Source organism: Etheostoma spectabile, chromosome 13, assembly GCF_008692095.1.
Source record: "Etheostoma spectabile isolate EspeVRDwgs_2016 chromosome 13, UIUC_Espe_1.0, whole genome shotgun sequence".
NCBI classification, from domain to species: Eukaryota; Metazoa; Chordata; class Actinopteri; order Perciformes; family Percidae; genus Etheostoma; species Etheostoma spectabile.
Window position 1 is genome coordinate 21,407,800 of NC_045745.1, and position 17,956 is coordinate 21,425,755.

Genomic DNA, 17,956 nt, shown 5'->3' on the forward strand with positions numbered 1-17,956 from the left:
TCTAACAGCCAAGCCGAGTGCACGCCCCCTGACGGTTTATGTAAGCTGCTGCTGTGATATAGTCTGTCTGCAGGTGGGGAGGGGAAAATCTGTCCATCTCTTTGTGTGCTAGCCCAGCGAACGAGGTCAAGGCACACGTTGCAGCTTGGGTGAATGGCCAGCAGCAGGATTTAGCCGGTCTGTGGTCAGTACACGGCGGACACCACTGTTCTTTGAAGTCTTCAAACTGCTTGTAGCTGAAGAAAAGTAGGGTCACGCAATTGTGATATACAGTATCTGTGGACGTACTTAGAGTTACGTTTGGTTTTATTATCTTCTTGCCCTATAAAGCGGCTTTGAGTTTGTGAAAAGCACTATATAAATTCAATTTGTTATTAGTGGCTTGTGCAGGGCACAAGGGCTTGAAAGAAATCTTCACAACTGCGCATGTGCGAAAGTATTAACCCAATAGCGACAGCTCTTAGAGATCAAAGCATATATGAAACAGAGCTTTTCCTCAATGTTGTTGCCACTAGATGATGTAGTTCCATGTTAATCAACTTGTTATTATAAAAGCTAGCAGCCTCATACGGTTACAAGCAGTTTACTTATCATTATTAGTTGTTTATGTTAATTATTAATTAAGTTATTTATTTGTCATCACAATTTTTTAAAGAAGAGAATATTCTTGAATCGCCACATAAAAAAGAGCGAGAGAGTTATTCCCAAATGACAAAAAAATTATTTATAAACCAAAACATAAAATCACAATTTTAAGACACTGAACCCCGAGTTGCCTCCGGTGCTGCGCATCGGAGTGTGAATGTGTGTGAGTGTTTATCTGATGAGCAGGTGGCACGTTGTACGGCAGCCTCGGCCACAGTGTATGAATGTGTGTGAATAGTGAATGGTTCCTGTATGATGTTAAAGCGCTTTGAGTAGTCGTTAAGACTAGAAAAGTGCTATATAAATACAGCACATTTATATTTTGATGAAGGAATAATTATTTTGTGATTGCAGGAAACCAAAGTTTGTTGTGTAGGATAGTGGCACGTCTAACACCATATCATGGGACCTGATTAATTTCAGCTATCGACCAAATATTGTGAGGCGTTATTGCTCTACAGACAGATCTATCTGCTAAAGGTTATGCTATTACAGCTATCAAAATGTGTGACTCTCTCTGTATTTAACTTCTGAATATACCTGTTTGACTTCCTTAACTTTGACTTATCATGAAGGTAAAGGTTGTGTGAGAAACATGTTTTTGCAGTCTAAGTACTTAACAGGAGCGGCTAATGGGATAAGAATCATGTGCTTCAGCAAAATAAAAGGACTGATAGAGGAGAACTCAGTGTTACTCATTGTGTCAAATGCGGGTTTTTAAAGTAATCTGATGCAACTCACAAAGAGTTCAATACAGAAAGCTTGTCAGTGCATTGGTCCTAAAAACTGCTCGGGGTAAAGTAAGTTTTGTAAATCACGACAAAATAAACAATATTCCAACCAATTCAAAAAAAGGGAAAATAATGCAACATTAATTTAAGACTTCTACATGTTTAAAGATAGAATAAAGACGTTAAAGGAAAATTTCTGCTATATCAGCAATCCAAACATTATACTAAAGAAGAACAAGAAGAAGTAAAGAACAAGGTCATAGACTATAATCATTTAAACTTGGTCAGATTTATGTGGCATGTGTTTACCCAGTTTCTAACTGAGTTTGTGCTTGCAGTAAATGATTTATGGAAGGAGGAGAAAGGGTCGGGGAGGACGAGCAACAGCAGGAGTTGGAGAACACACTCTGCTCCAGTTCTCTATTTTGTGATTCTTTGTTTGCCAATTGTTAAAGACTCCTTTTCAGTATTCTTAACAAACTGGAAAAAGCAGACGACTATAAAAAAAAAAACATCGGTCAACTTATGAGGCAAGAATTTCACACTGGTACATGAAGCAACGAGGCGGGAGTTTGTAAAATATGTGGGTCAAATGTTTCTGAGGAAATCACAGCAACACTTCCTAGAGAAAACATTGGATTTTTGATAAACTACAATCTGCTGTATTTACCAATGGCATCATTTGCATGGAATTATTTGTTCTGTTTGCTCCCATCACTTCTAATGCTGTTGTCTCTGTGCGTACCTAGGGTACGTTGTTGGACAAGGCTGGTTGTCAGGGCTGCAAGCTGGAGACTCTGGGTCTTTATTTGCCTGATCATGAAGCTGCCACTAGACAGGAATATAAGAACATGGACCAAGGAGACCGAATCACCAGAAATAGATATTTTTTCCGGGTCAGGACAGACCTCAGATGGTCCCAGGCTCATCTGCAAACCCACTGCACTGGCCAAATATCTGCTTCAGCACTGTGGCTCTCTTGCCAGACCGAGACTTGCTTCCTGGCCCAGAGGAGACCCCCACCTCCAGACTCTGTCCAGCCTGCTGTTTGGACAACATAAAGACACGTTACAGTTCACTAGAGACAATCTCTTACTAAGAGACGGGGGTATTTTGGCTCTGGATTGGGCTGTGGGAACAAGACTGGGTGAGGTGGTCGGGAGGAAGGAGCATCAGTCAGGGGGAAAGGCGCTAGGCTGCTTCACCACAACGCCTCCTGTCCTCCTCCTCATCCCAGAGTTCTGGGGAGGGATGACACCCCACCTAAGGGTGCTGTGCCATCAGGCTGTGTGTCAGGGCTTTTATGTGGTGGTGTTTCATGCTCGAGGCACAGCAGGGTGCCCACTTACCTCAGCGCGACTGACTGAGTTTGGAGACCAAGCTGATCTTGAGCAGGTATAGAAATATGGCAGTTGTAAACTTTTTTTTCTTTTTGGATTTAGACTATTTTACCTTTGTCCTGATACCACAATACAATGAATTGCCATCAACTGATTTATTAAGCAAAATATCCAATGTTTAATGGTCTAAATGTGAGGATTTGTTTTATATCATTGTAAATTGAATATGTTTGGGTACTGGACTGTTGTTTGGATAAAATAAGCAACTTAAAGACACCACTTTTCTCTCTTTTGATTGACATCATTTGCTACGTTTTATGTTTGAGCAAACATCGAAAAAAAATCACCAGATCAATAGATAACTATTTTTTGCAGCTTATTTTTCTATTTATTTTTAAATCCAATTGACCAGTGGATCTCAAAGTGACCCAGCAAAATGGAGAATCATTTATTTTCATTATAATTCCATCCATTAGTCCCTCAATGACATACTGTACTATTTTGGTCAAAACATCTGAAACTAAAAATCCTATAAGTTAGGGGACCTTTGGGAAAAATCTTATCAAAGTGGGGTCCGTGGTCTAATTTGTGTCAGTTTAGGGGCCCTTGTTGTGAAAGGTTTGAGAATTACTGCAATAGACAATGCAAAACATACAGTTTTACACAAATACAATATTTGCTAGCATGCCAGAAGCTCTGTGAGGCTGTACTTAGGCAAAGTGTTGCTGAGCTAAAGGCTAAGGTTAGCATGCTAAAATGCAAATTCATAATCTCATATTAGTGTATTAGCATGCTAACAATGCCAATTGTCTCTAAACATAAGCACAGCTGTGGCTGATGAGAAAGTCATTAGTTTGGCAGGTGTTTGGTTGTAAATCAGTGTTGGAAAAACTGAAAGGTTTGACATGATGATGGTGCTATATGAAATGTTAAAGGATTACCAAAGTTGTTTTATCTTGTGGTGACCATGTATGTTAGTACAACATTTCAAAAGGTTGTTGTTGATACTTTAATCTGGACCAAAATGGTGGACTGACCAACATACCATCCATCCATGTTAGCATGACTAAAATCAACATTTTGTTCATTCAATGACTTTGTTTTACCTAACAATAACAGCGATCTTTGATGTCTATCATTTTCAGGCAGTGGCTTATGTCCACAGCCGGCATCCGTCCTCTGTAATGGTTGCGGTGAGTGAGGGCTCAGGCTCAGGGATTCTTCTTTCCTACTTGGGGGAGTGTGGATCAAGTTCCCACCTGACAGCGGCTGCAGCCATCTCACCTGTACTCCAGGGACAACTGTGGTTTGAAACAGCCATGCCTCCCATCTATCGCTGGGGGGTGTTGTTTCACCGAAAACTGCTGCTCAGTAGGTAAGAGAAATTAAAGCAAAATGAAAATGTATTAATAGTAGTAATAACATGATTGCAACATGGGAAGGATTTTTAAAACTTGTGCTTGTTCTGTACATGGCAAATAAGATATGCAAGTTCCTTCAGAGGAGTCCTGGATGTGGATCGGGCCCTCAGCTGTTCTTCACTCAGAGACTTTGAGGAAACTCTCTCCTGCTCTTCAACCCAGCTTCTGCAGAGCCCCCCCAGACCTCCGGTAAGCACTCGAAATTCTGGACTGAAATCAGGATCCATTTCCCCGCGGGGCCTGGCACCCTCAGTGGCCTGGGCACTGGGCGAGAGGGCTTACCCAGCCAAGGACTGGGACACCTACTGGGAGAGGAACGAACCACTGAGAGATGCAGATGAGGTGGCGGTCCCTGTTCTCTGTATCCGCAGCTGTGATGATCCTCTCCTCCCGCCCGCCTCCACTTTGCCCCTTCCCCTTTTCCAGAGCAATCCTTATTTCCTTTTGGTGCTGACAGACAGGGGAGGGCATTGTGGGTTTACTACGGAGGGCCAAAAAGAGATGGAGGGAGGGAGGACGGGAAATGAAGAGGTGGAGGATAGTAACTGGAGTCACATTGCAGTTCTGGAGTACTTTAGAGTTGTGGCTGATTTCCTGAAAGGGGAGGAGAGGGATGGGATGAGATCGGATGGTCCACTAGGAGAAAACAGTCAGGCCGGGCCTAGGAGCAGGACCAGCAACAACCCTCGCAGGAGGAGAGCCAACATAGTGAGGAGGCAAAGAATGCATGCACCTGAAGAGAGCAGTGTGGAGGCAAAGGAAGGGAACTTCACCTGGAAGAGGTCTTACACACGCTGAGGAGGAAGAGATGGTTAAAGATGAGATCTGTAGAGACTTTGGACAACGAGGTTTCTCCTTGTTAATGTCAAGTGATCTAGATGGACGTTAAACATAATGAAAGAACAATCCTACAATATAATATAGCAAAATGGAAAATAAAATCAGCTCAATAAAAACAGTGGACAACTGATGAAAACAAAACTGTTTTTTTTTTACTGAGCCAAATTAGTTAAAGGATGCATGACCTTTGGTAAAGACGGACAATAACATGGTCTCAGAACATTGTTTCACTTGTTTGAAATTCCAACAATATTTTTTGTTGGGGAAAAACGAGAAATTACTCCCTTGCTAAAGCAACAAGTTTACAGGAAAATTAAACAAGCAGTTTAGAGTCAAATACATGTCAAATAGTAGCACCATCAATTTAAAATGTACTGTAATACCCTAGTCATTTATGACAAACAGTACAAAATAATTCAAGTATTTAGGTTGAAGGTTTTTTAAGCATGTTGTCATGCTCCTACACAACAAACACCATGGGACAAAATAAATATTAAAATTACTTTATTACAGATGATTCTTTATCCAGTAGCCCTCTTCCAACTAAAAATAGTAATTACAAACAAAATATTACATTTATCCACCTAAACTTTGTTTCTCAATGTCTTTGATACATTTTAAATCACTTTGTCATCTGTAAGGAATAGCTTTTCTCTTCTGCTATGCGACATTCAGCTTTTTGCACAATCTATACAATTTAATACAGTTTAATACAGGTCCCTGGGCTAAGGAGAATAAAACAGCAAGATCCACCAAATGACAGGAGAGATAAAGGGAATACTGATAAACAGACTGTACAGAGACGTAACCCTCGCCTATTTCAGCCAATGGCAGCAGTCCCTCAGCAACACTATGGGAATCACAGTAGACTCTTTAATCTGGTCAATCACTTGTGCAATCAGTGCAACTGATCCAGTTCAGAGTGACCAAGGTCTAAAGCTGGACTCTGCCCGACTACCTCGCAAAACACCTGGGAGTTCTAGTAAACACAAGAAAAGGTCTAAAAATATGGCCGAAATCTGCTGACATCTTCTGGAAAGTAAAATTAACCTTTCTCGCATAAAAGGAAATTAAACATTAGAGAACTGGAAAAAGGTTTGATGAAAGAGTTTGGTACAACGGCATACTGGCTGAAGAGAACAGTTTGACCACCACATTCTGTTGTTTTCCTGTTTTACGAACTTAGCCAAGAGAAACAACATCATTATAAATTCTGAGTGCAGGGTGGTAAGATAAAAAGGCAAAAACTTAAGTGCAGTGTGAAAATGCTTTGTGTATAACCACAACAGAAGAGGGTGGATGTTTCATTGCTGAAGTACAAATTATATTAATGGACCCCACAACACCTAAGAGTAACCCTTTTGTAGATATAAAACAACAGATGTGTTTTCACCGTCTTGTGCAAGAATTTTGGTTGTATAATAAACCAAATATTGTAGAATTCAGCTATTTGAAGACAATTCTTTACTGTTCTGTGTTATTATAACATTCACTTTAGGGCTGAGTCTTCTAAAAACCATGAAAAACCTAAATAGACACATTGAGTCTTCTATGTTGGGTATCATGTCAATAAAATATAGCCATTGCTAATGCAAAGCTACACCTAACTAGATTTCAAATTATGTGCAAAATCACCCTTATTCAGCATTAAACAAAATGTTGCCATTTACTCAATGCAATATGACCTAGAGTTGTGTTATCATTCACAACAGAATATCTGTATCAAGTTTCAGAACTCGCAGCTGCAAGACAGGGAAAACCCAGCAGCTGTAAATTGAACGTTCATTTGAATACCGCTGGTCTAAAACCACATCACTGTGTCCGCATCACTAGTTAATTTGTATTTGATTTGTCAATTGGATTTTCATATTTTCAAATTCAAAATATACAGTACAATATTAACAAGTTTCCTGTACATTCCTCCTTTAAAAAGTATAATGCATAATCTCTGCATTTCTCAATAGTACTTCCACCTTTATCTTGTTTTTTTCTATAACCCTTTTCATAGATTTATATAATAATACATACATATATCTACTTTATTTTACTTAAAGAGCTCTTCCCAATTAGATCAAGGAGGGGGTGACGACCACAACAGGCTGAGGAGGGGAGGAAACGAAGGTGAAGGGAATCAGGGAGGTCGCTGGTCAGAACATGACATTGGGTTCACCGGGGATGAGACAGAGTGGGATGTCAGACCGGGGAAGGTCGCAGGAGCATGGCAGCAGAGATCACAGCATCACCGCCCACCCGCCCAACGAGACATTCAGCAGTCACCAACCAGCAGAGGGCTAGTAAAGCTCCTCATTTACGCTCCTGCCCATTCACTGTAATTCTAGTCCCATTTTTTTTTTTAAATTAAAAACACACAGGGTCATTTTTAGGCAATTGGGCAACTGAGATGGATTTGTTGCGCCGACACAAATGCTGCCAAGTGTGTTGCTCATTTGTAGCCAACTCAACAAACAACTGCTGAGTATGTCATTTTTCTTCTGTTTTTAACAACTTTTATGTCCCAATCTCATTTTCACAAAATGTACACATGTATATGCATTCATCAACCAAGTGGGCGAAGGGACATACTGTTTCACTGGGGAATAACAATTCTATAACTATTGTATGCATGTGTGTGTGTGTGTGTGTGTGTGTGTGTGTGTGTGTGTGTGTGTGTGTGATAATCTAATCATTGTTTAGTGTGGGTGAAGGCCTGTGCCAAAGTGCAAGTCATTGTTAATGATGACACCCTGTGGTGAAGCTCTGCTCGAATGTTCTTGAGGTAGACCAACAGGCATGGTTCTATTTGTCAGAGAAAGTTTTTTTTAACTGCATCGTGCATTGCTATGATGGATCAACACAGGGCCCGATTAGACCAGAAAATTACTGCAAACAATTTAGGAGTGAACATTAGTTTTGATACTATTCAAGTAGAGGTTAGATGCTGCTGAAAACCCATCCCTGTTATGACGGCTGTGGTCTAATAAGGCTACAGTATCCCTCAGACTGGCTGTCCACTGGGCAGCCGTAAGTAAAGAGTGGGCAGAGGTCTGTGGAAACCCAAGAGCTGAGCCAATGAGGATGCGCAAGAAATGACCCCTTTCTCTCCTTCAATCCAGCAACACATGCATTTAACTTGGCCACATAGTAATACCTGAATTTCCACTGACATCTCTGGCACAATCTCATTAAATACATAAGAGTATGTTGGTATGGATCCAACTGTGCACCCATAACTTTGGCATTTTTGTAGCCCTGCTCACAGTACACAAAAACTCCATATCAGTAACACATTGCATAAGGTGATTTCACTGGTTAGATTTCCTCACTGGTGGAGAATAACCCTCTCAGTTAAGTCACTTCGGCTGAATTGAAAGATTGCATGCTCTTAGCTATTTGTGACACTTTGGACGTCCCTGTGATACTACTATAAAATCAAATACCCACTGGTACTTACTTAAAACAACCTTTGTACTTTTTTCATGATCCTTCTAGACCCAATGTGTTCTGAAACTGTCTGTTCTTTAATCTTAAATTAGACACCTACATTACCACCTGCCTTCTCATTCGTCTGTAACTGCACATAAACAACAATCTCATTACACTTTCTATCAGTAAGATGTCTGTGCTTAAATCTTGAGCTGTGAGTGATTTGAGGTAACACATTTTTCAAATGTAATTCTACAAATTGCACACTGGATGCAAATGTTCCCACAATGCACCGTATTGTGAAAGCATCCAATTTACCCCACATGTATTAAACTGCATACTGCAAAACAAGCTCTTAATAATAAACTCCATGGTAGATGATATGCTTATACTACTTTGGGTCAATGGCAACAGAGACTAACATGGCAAAACACATAAAATAACACTGAAGGCTACAGTAAAAATGACACTATTGCACTGTGGCTTTCTGTATATGGCCCTCAGCCATCTTGGATGAGTCTCAAGACTTCTGGGTTTCCACAGACTGCTGCTAGCAGTAGACTGCTGTAAGAGAGCAGTGTTGATGGAGAGAAACTGGGCTGAGGTAAGCCCAGTCTTAGCACTGTGCAGCGTGTGTTAGACGGACTGTGGCAAAAAAAGTGTATGTGAATCATGTGTGGTGCATGAATGGTGTGTGTCTGTGTGGCGTCAACCTTGGCGCACAAGAATTTGACTTTAAGACAATTATCGTGTTGCTTGTGTGTGTTTGTGTTCTAAGTGTATGACAGGTGGGATCCGTTGGAGATCTGAGAGGTGATGCTGGCGCTCCTGCTCATGCCCTGTTCATTTCTCCCCCCCGATGGCGTCCTCCTCATAGCCTGAGGGCTGTTCCTCACCCCTCCTGCGCCTCCCGCGCTACCCCTCTGATTCCCTCCTCCAGGGTGGTGGAGGCTCCAGGGTGGCGGTCCCCCAGCAAGCATGGGGTGACCCCAGGGCTGCTGTGAGCTGGAGCCCCCCTGGTGGTGATGACTATGGTGGGCGCCTCCTCCACCAAGCCAGTGGCCTCCACCCTGAGCCCCCTGGCCACCTCCACCTCCTCCCCCCCAGCCTCCCTGGGAATCGGGAGCCAGGTTAGTGAGCACCATGTTGCTGAAGCCCAGCCGCATTGACTCCGAGTCAAAAGCCTCGATCTCTCGGGCCTGGCGTTCCAGCAGTGAGCGGATTCGCTCCAGGCGCTCGTTCTGCAGCGCAAGCATTTCCTCCTCAATCTGAGGAGAAAAACACAGCGAACACATGAGTTCAAAATACAGTGATGCACATATCAAAGTCTGCCATTTGTCTGCTTTAAAAGAAGAATCGATTCAAAATTTCTTGGTTGAACCAACAGAAATGAATCACTCAACTACAGTCTTCATATTATTGGGAAATAGAAGACTAAACCCCAGAATAAAAATCTACAATGAAATATGACGTGCAACCACTCTTAAAACACGAAAAAAAAAAAAATACAACCCACGAAAGGGGAAATTACGTAGGAAGGACTGAATGGCCTTTAACTTAAAGACACAATGCATGAGAAACAGTATGTGAATGTCAACAAAAGGGTAGTCCCGTTACCAATATTCAAAACACAGCTTTAGTGTCAACTGGCACTCCCAAATGTACTGACACCCATCCTGACACTAGACATCACTAGACAGAGTGCAGGGCATTTCTTACTTTCTGCTCCAGCAGGGCCCTCCGCAGTGAGACCCTCTGCTCCAGCTCCCTCCTCTCCTTGTCGTGCTGAGCGTCTGTTTGCATCTTGATCTTGCTCTGATAGGCGTTGAGCAGCTCCAACTCCTGCTGCAGCTGCATCCTTAAAACCTGACATTCCCCCTCTTGAGCTTCATCTAACCGCAGCTGAGGGCAGGCAAGTGAAAGTTAAAAAAAAGTCATAAAGAGAGAAAGATCCAGATGTTTAGATACATCTCTCTTTGTAAGCACCATGCTGTTTGTTTTTGGCCCAATGTCAGTGACAAACTGTTTATTTTTATCCTAAGAGCTCTTAGAGGAAGCCATAAATACAAATTTAATAACTTTGCTAATTAAAATATTTTTTAGCTTATGTTGTTATAAGAAGGTTGTGTAGATAAACATATCTAAGTTCCTTAATGCGAGGTAGTGCCAATGTACATTTTGGCTTCTTGTATTGCATTGGTACTGAGATGTTTTATAAATGATGACTGGCTCTAATTAATGGTGAGTTTAAAACTGCCTCACTAAATGAGTTAATTTTTGTATTTGTGTTACCTAAATTCTATAGGCCTTCTCTTTAGGTACTCACAGCCTGTGTAGAGAGCATTTCATTAATGGAGTGGTCGTACTGCTCAGCCAGGATGGCCAGCTTCCTGGTCTGCTCCTCCTTCAGCCTCTTGAGCACGGCCTTGTGATCAGCCTTTGGCGTGGTCTCCAGCAGATGGTTCCGGAGGGCCTTGTACTGCCTGGTCTGGGTTTTACAAGTCTCCTGGAACTGCTTTTTAATCTGAAGCTCCTTGGACTGAAGAAGAAAGAAAGAGAATAAAAGAAGAAGTTGAGTTAGGGAGCTTCACTGCTGCAAGGTTTGTGTAAGTGAGTCTGTATAGTGGGGTACGATACAGAACTGCATCCAAAAAAATTACTTATAAGTAAAAAACCTCCAATGAGTCTACGAACCTTGAGGCTCTTGGGCTGCTGACGGACCTCCATGACATGCTTCCGCCTCAGCTCCCTCTCCCTTCTCTTATTGTATTCCAGCTGGTTGGTGAGCTCTGTCTGGTGCTGGGTCCGGATCAGCTCTGCCCGCGCCCTCTGGATCGTCCCCAGATGCCTGAACTCCAGCTCCTGCATCGACTCGTGATGTCTGAGCAGCATGGCATGCTCCAGGTCCTTCTGTGTCTGCCGTTTGTTCAGCTCCTGAAAAAGATGAGAGGTGCTGGGTGAAAGAGGTCAAACAACCAAAATCAATCAAAAACATGAAAAGGCGGTAGAGGTGGCTGTCTCTCTCTCTCTCTCTCTCAGTGTAACTAAGTACCTCTCTAGCAAGATCCTGCTCCACATTGTGTCTGGCGATGAGGATCCTACGTTTGAACCGCCGGCACTCTAGCTCCAGGTACTGCCTCTGTCTCCTGAGCAGGTTGGCCTCCTCCTCCGCCTGGGAATCATGTTCTGTTAATATCATCGATTCTACAGACTGTGTGAATTCACTGCTCGGCCTGTGTAAAAGCATCATTTGGTCTTGGGCTTGCCAAGTGTACATATTGTCTGAGAGTTCCGGACCTGGAAGTGCTGGATGTTCTCTTTCTGCTTGGACAGCCACTCCTGCTTCTCTTTCTTAGGAGTCGACTGGTTCTCGCTCAGTTCCTGCCACACAGGTGTTAATTCAGTTTTCTTTCAGTATGTCAGGGCATTGGCATTCCTGGGATTTATGGATATTACAGTTTGTCAGCATGAGGTGAGCACTCAAAGTTTCTTCTTGCATTTTGCTGTTATTCAATTAATAGCAACAGTACAATCAAAACACACAGATTCTTCAAGCTCTGCCTTCTTCAGTGTATGCAGATATATATTTTTTCTTTTATTATTATTATAATAATATGACAAGAGCTGACACAATTTGTCAAATAATGTATTAGTCAATCAACAAAAAAATTATTAGAAACTAATTTGATAACTAATTAATTGTTTAAACCATTTTTCATGCAAAAATGCAAGAAGTATCTGGTTCCAGCCACTCAATCGTGAGGAATTCCTGCTTTTCTTTAGTCTTGTGTGATAACAAACTGTATATCTTTGGGTTTTGGACTGATTGACAGAAGAAAAAAAAACATCTGAAGAATAACCCTGGGCTTTATAAAACGTGATGGGTATCTTCCCAATTTTCTAGGAATAGTGTAGACCAAGAGACCAAAATCATTAATTAATCAAAAAAATAACCAGCAGCCCTAATAGTGACGCCCAACTCGTCCCACCCATTGTCATCGGCCCAACACATTCACTTCATATTGAAATAAAAAATATTAACCAAAAAACATACCATCAAAAGAAAAGAAAAGAAGAATTGTATCGATCGATGTATGCTATATGTATGTATAGTACATATAGGTTGTGGTGGAGATGTGTGCGGTTAAAGTGTGTTACCTCTTTGAGCTGCTCCTTGCGTAGTTTATACTCCCGCTTCTGTGACTCCAGGAAGCTGCTGAGCTCCTTCTTTTGCTGCACCTGGATGTGCTGCTGGAACTTCTTCTCGTCGTTGGTAAACGTCTTAAGCTACACCAAACACAAATATTGATTAGGAGACAAAAAAAGCTTGCTATATATAAATAGTATCAGTAGGCCGATGGAGCTTTCCTTTTTCTACATACGTCTTTGTCCAGGGCCGTCTGGTGTTTTTTGAGCAGCTTCTCCATTTCCTGGGTGAAGTTGTTCCTCTGGCTCTCCAGCTCTTTGTCCAGCCTCAGCCTGTGCTCATCCATCTCCCCTTTCAGCTTGTTCTCCAGGGCCATCAGATGCTTCTGATGTTGCCTCCTCATGCGTTTGTATCCAGACATCTGCTCCCGCAGCTCCGAGTCCTGCTCGTGTTCCTGCATCTCACGGGTCACCTGCAAGATGTGGACACAGGAGAGAATCAGCACAGTCCATTTAGATTTACATTATTTGAAAAATGTGCTGAAATATAGAAATTTGGCTTGGTGTTTGTACAGAGGGATAAATACATCTTACTCAAATGTTTGGGTATAGCAGCAATGTTGAAAGACTTAGTAGATGTATGTAATGTAGAACATTTTCACAGATATTTTGCCAAACATTAAGCACTGAATATCTTGTCCTTTCTGGTATACATCCACTAATAAATTTAATTATTAAGTGAGCTGCTTGAAGAAGTAAAAAAGTGTTCTCTCTCACGAGTGACGCTGTGCGTATGGTGGCAAAGTGCTCTCTGTTGCGGTAGTGCTTCCTCGGGGGCTGAGCTGGTGTTGGCTGGGGCTCAGAGGGTTCATTGCTGGCTGCCTGCTCCCCAGAGAAACTCTCCTCTTCTTCCTGGAGACGTAAGGCAGCAGGATTAACATATTGTATTGTTACGGGATTTAACATAGACAAAAAGAAGCATTAGGGGCATGGGACGGTTTGGGATAAGGGAAGAATCACATCAAGACAGAACACAGGGGAATCAGAAAAAAACGTTGTATGCCAAGTTTTTGGGACAGAACGTGACAGAATAAAAATAAAATGGTCAACATTGATGCTCAATAGCATCTTTAGACCTTCCTTAATTGTATTTGTCCATGTTTTTTAAAATTTGACATCCTCAATTTGCAATGCAGGGTTTCTATTATAAATTGATGCCTCTAGACTAATTATCTCAGACTATACAAAGCCCCACCAAAGCCACAGACATTGATACAAACTAATCTTCATGTGTAAAATCTGTGAAGTACCCCTTTAATCAAAAATGAAAATAATGCACATTACATCCTTCCTTTAAATACAGTGTCTGTGTGCCGGTGTCACTTTACCCACCGGTTTGAGGTGTATGACGGAGCTGTTGGACATGACGGTGTGGTCTCCCTCCATCAGTTCCAGCTCACTGCGGCTGTCCTGGGCCGCTTCGTTCAGACTGTTGACAGAGCTGCTCTGGGAGCTGGCGCTGATGGACATGCTGGGAATGGACTGATTACTGCCGACACTGTTCACTGTTCCTGTCCGTCCTCCGCTTGGCTCCAGCTCCTGGAGACAGAGCAGAAATTAACTCTTCTTGTTGAGAACTTCTGGGCCCAAGCGGCACACTCTCATGCCCCCCCGCCTCACTTGCTTGCATGAGCGAGCAACTGCCACCGTCTGTTGCTGATTGGCTGGAATAGTGTTTTGTGGCTCTTGCTCACCTTTCTGTTTGTTTTCCATTTACAGAGCCAGGGCTGTGTAAGAACACTGGATTCTTTTTCAGCGCACACAGAAAATAGAGAGCTAGGTGACCGTGAGAAAATATACGCAGAATTTGACAGAAAGTGTAGTGGTTTAACATCGCTTCCTACACCTTTAATATACAAACATCCACACACCTCGTCTCCATCCTGGGCTTCTGCTGTGGGTCCGTTGTGGGCCTCCTGAAGGAGGATCTTCTTCATCTTGCGATACTGCAGGTTGTCAAGCTCCCGCACTGCATCCTTGGTCCTCTGAATAAGATCCATGAGCACTGAGTCCGGACGTTCACGCTGCAGAAACGCATGCTGGAGGAAAGGGTGAAGAAAACAAACCAGAATGACTGAGAGCTTATGGAGTACAAACGTAATGTATGGAAAATGTTCAATATCTCAAGAAGAAACCCTTCCAGTTAGCTCAGAGTGCTGAACTGGCTATTAACTTCAGCATTCTGGTCAGAGTACTAGATTTAATGAGGCAGTGGATGGTTTTGCACTGAAACTGCAGAAATAAGTAAGACAGCACAGCTCACATTGTTACTTTGTGTTTATAACTGTCTAGTAGAGTAGATCATGCAGATGATTGACAACGTTATAAGAATAAAATCCGAGCTGACAAAAACAGGATTTCTAGAATGATTAGCAGGCACTAAGCTAGAAGTTAAAGTTGGGCCAAAAGTCCATTTAAAGAAGATCAAATCAAGAAGCTGTTAAAAGAACATTGTAACACTTTTAATTTAGTTCAAAACAATAGTGTTTTGAAACTTGAAATTTAAAAAAGGAAGACATAGTGTGCAGTGCTTCTATACCCCAAGGACAACTTTCATTAGCATTAGTGGACTAAGTGACAGCTGCTCAGTTACTTAACGATCAATGCAGAAGTTGCATCTCTACAGTAATTACATCTGTGTTCTTTCTACAAAACCAAGCTCTGTGTGTACTGTCTGTACATGTTCTGTGTGTGTGTGTGTGTGTGTGTGTGTAAGTAAGTAGAGGATTAGTTCATCAGAACCGACCCAAAACATCGTAGAGAGATTCATTACCAGGGGCCTTTGTCAATTTCCCATCTTAACACACTGACTCTGTGCACTGTTTCTGTGTCATAGTGTCCAGTATGTGCGCACACTTACACCCAGCATATCGTCAGAGTGTGGTCTGTCTTGGGGGATTTTCTGAAGGCAAGAATCAATAAAGTTTCTAAAGTAATCAGTCCTGAAACAAAGATGACAAGACAAAGGGTCAGACACCGATACCGCCTTTAACAAAAGTAAACCACATCATTTTAGGTGCGAAACATACAACTTATATGTACGTGCTTATATGTGTGTGTTGACGGGGGGGGGGGCATCTCACCATTCACTGGATTGCAGTGTGGGGCTCTCATTTTGCGCTATGTGGTATAAGGCACTCATTGCATTCATGTTAAACAAGGGAGGCTTCCTCTCCGCTGCAACAGAAATGACAGTCAGTGTGTATTCCTTCTTAGTAAATTGCAGGTTTATTAACATATCTGAAGTTTCAGATGAAAATGTTTTCCCTTTATAACTGAATATATTGGATTGTTTTACTGCTAAGTTAAAAACATTACTGGTTTAACCAAATCTTATATCAAACCAAATCCATCAAACAAATCTTAGTCAGACAACCGTTTGTAAGTAGATGTAGTTACTGGTGTTTGTCCTTGTGTTCAAAGAGCTGTCAATCAATAGCAAATTCTGTGTTTAAAATGGTAGGTCCATTTTAAAAGATAAAATACACACTATTGTTACCTACCTAATTCTATACAGGTGATCCCTAAGGACCAGATGTCCACCTTCCCATCATACTGGCCCTCGTCCATAGCTAGAATGACCTCTGGGGCCATCCTGAATAAAGAAAGGAGAAAGATAAGTGAAGGTGGGAAATAGAGGACAAAAAAGGAGGTTAAAAGTCCTTTTAAAAAAAGAGAGAAGACTTTCAAAGATATTCAATCAAAAGAAGACAGTACCTTTGTTTTAATATGAATATGCACACTAAAAGACACTGCCACTTTGTTGGAATTATATAATGATGTTTTTCATGAGTCATCTAAATTATTTCTCAACGGCATAATAACACCAAAAAAGCATTCTATTCTGTAAATAGAGTTTATAATCCTGAAGATGATGTCTCCATCCTGAGCATACATTACCCTCAACAATCACAGCAGCAGAGCATTTGAATACATAAGCAGGATGATTTTTAAAGTGTATGTGTCTGTGTGTGTGTAAGTGTGTGTGTGTGGATGTGCAAATTAAGGCAAATACTGTTTACAGTCAAATCCATTCCATGAGCCAATGCTTCTTTAAGCAGACATTCAATAAGAGACTCTTCATTTAGTCAACATTTTGGTCAGCTCAACATTTAAAACATAAAATACTTTCAGTTTTTACTTACCAATATGGCGTTCCCACAAAGGAGTTGGCAGGTGAGGCAATGGAGGCAGAGCCAAAGTCTGCCAGTTTGACCAGCCCAGGCTCAGTCAGCAGAATGTTACCGGCCTTCACATCCCTGAGCGAGAGAGAGAGAAAGAGACATGTGAGAGAGAAGAGGGAAACAGGGTTTACAGAAGCTTCTTAATAAATAATAAACCAATGTGTCATATAAAAATTATTCACCTGTGGATCATATTGTGGGAATGAAGGTAGGCCAGCCCTTGCAGAGCACCATGTGTAATTGCAGCAATCTCTACTTCTTGTAAAGGTTTTTTATGAACTAAAGGAGGAAAAACAGTTAAGAGCAGAGAACAGAGCAGTGATCAACACCAGCTGATGAAGACACATCAATGTCCATGTTTCTTTTCTTTTATATAAATACATTTTTGGCATTTTAGCCTTTTATTAGACATGACAGCTGTAGACAGGAAAGGGGAGAGAGGGGGAAGACATGCAGCAAATGACCGCAGGTCGAACTCGAACCCTGAGCTGCTGCGTCAAGGACTGACCCTTGCCATATAAGCACCCGCTCTACCAGGTGAGCTAAAAAATGCAACACCCGCTCACCTTCTAGCAGGTCGGAGGCTGAGCCGAGACAGTACTCCATCACCAGCTGGAAGCAAGAGATAAAGAATAGCAATGTATAGACACCCTTACACATTATATAATGAGATCTTCTTCCAGTTGTAAACTGTTGTTAACAGGTGACTTACCCATGCTGTGTGCTCTCGGAGGTAACAACCTTTGTATTCTATACTGTTGGGGTGCCGGATCCTCTGGAGAAACTTCACCTCCTTTATAATATCCTGCCATTTCTGTTGGAGGAAAGAAGGGAAACAAAACAGCATTACATTGCTTGGATTTATGCGTTGGAGGTGACTGCATATGTGTGTGCGCAGAAGATTGTCTTTTAGTGGAAATAGGTGTAAGGAGGTTCTCTCACAGGTTATGTGCAATCTCATTATAGCTAATCCAAAATCATGAGCCGAGTCAACTGTATCTGGGACAGAGAAAGTGCAAACACAGGGGTGAACTTTCACTATTTGACATGACTATTCATTGACGATATCAGCACAACATTCGTTATATAAAGATACATGTCAAGATCTTCTACTGTCAGAAACACAAAGAGCGGCTAAAACAATGTGAGGTGTATGGAAGCACACA

At 41.8% G+C, this 17,956-nt stretch overlaps 2 protein-coding genes across 7 annotated transcripts in view; one reads left to right on the plus strand and one right to left on the minus strand.

Moving 5' to 3' along the window:
* Window positions 1-1,754: 1,754 nt before the first annotated feature.
* On the plus strand, window positions 1,755-5,928 carry LOC116700922 (protein ABHD15). 2 transcript variants are annotated; one of them, XM_032534383.1, is made up of 4 exons: window positions 1,755-1,959; window positions 2,126-2,771; window positions 3,862-4,091; window positions 4,200-5,928. In XM_032534383.1, coding segments are annotated over exons 1-4 (1,614 nt in total). In that variant the 5' UTR covers window positions 1,755-1,957; the 3' UTR covers window positions 4,936-5,928. The 2 variants fall into 2 exon arrangements, with proteins under 2 accessions (XP_032390274.1, XP_032390273.1); XM_032534382.1 differs by having other exon boundaries at window positions 1,755-2,771.
* taok1b (TAO kinase 1b) overlaps window positions 5,469-17,956 on the minus strand; it is a 22,004-nt gene continuing 9,516 nt past the window's right edge. For 4 of the 5 annotated variants that reach the window (XM_032534377.1, XM_032534378.1, XM_032534380.1 and 1 more), the window contains exons 4-21: window positions 17,503-17,604; window positions 17,357-17,402; window positions 16,973-17,069; window positions 16,752-16,865; window positions 16,110-16,201; window positions 15,690-15,783; window positions 15,467-15,548; window positions 14,478-14,645; window positions 13,939-14,145; window positions 13,324-13,458; window positions 12,783-13,019; window positions 12,559-12,687; window positions 11,698-11,781; window positions 11,453-11,572; window positions 11,095-11,334; window positions 10,727-10,939; window positions 10,120-10,302; window positions 5,469-9,668 (exon numbers count right to left, since the gene is read on the minus strand). In XM_032534377.1, coding sequence (XP_032390268.1) covers window positions 9,174-9,668; window positions 10,120-10,302; window positions 10,727-10,939; window positions 11,095-11,334; window positions 11,453-11,572; window positions 11,698-11,781; window positions 12,559-12,687; window positions 12,783-13,019; window positions 13,324-13,458; window positions 13,939-14,145; window positions 14,478-14,645; window positions 15,467-15,548; window positions 15,690-15,783; window positions 16,110-16,201; window positions 16,752-16,865; window positions 16,973-17,069; window positions 17,357-17,402; window positions 17,503-17,604 — 2,838 coding nt within the window. In that variant the 3' untranslated portion in view covers window positions 5,469-9,173. Of the gene's footprint in view, window positions 9,669-10,119; window positions 10,303-10,726; window positions 10,940-11,094; window positions 11,335-11,452; window positions 11,573-11,697; window positions 11,782-12,558; window positions 12,688-12,782; window positions 13,020-13,323; window positions 13,459-13,938; window positions 14,146-14,477; window positions 14,646-15,466; window positions 15,549-15,689; window positions 15,818-16,109; window positions 16,202-16,751; window positions 16,866-16,972; window positions 17,070-17,356; window positions 17,403-17,502; window positions 17,605-17,956 lie in introns of all 5 variants that reach the window. The other variant, XM_032534381.1, reaches the window with a different exon arrangement.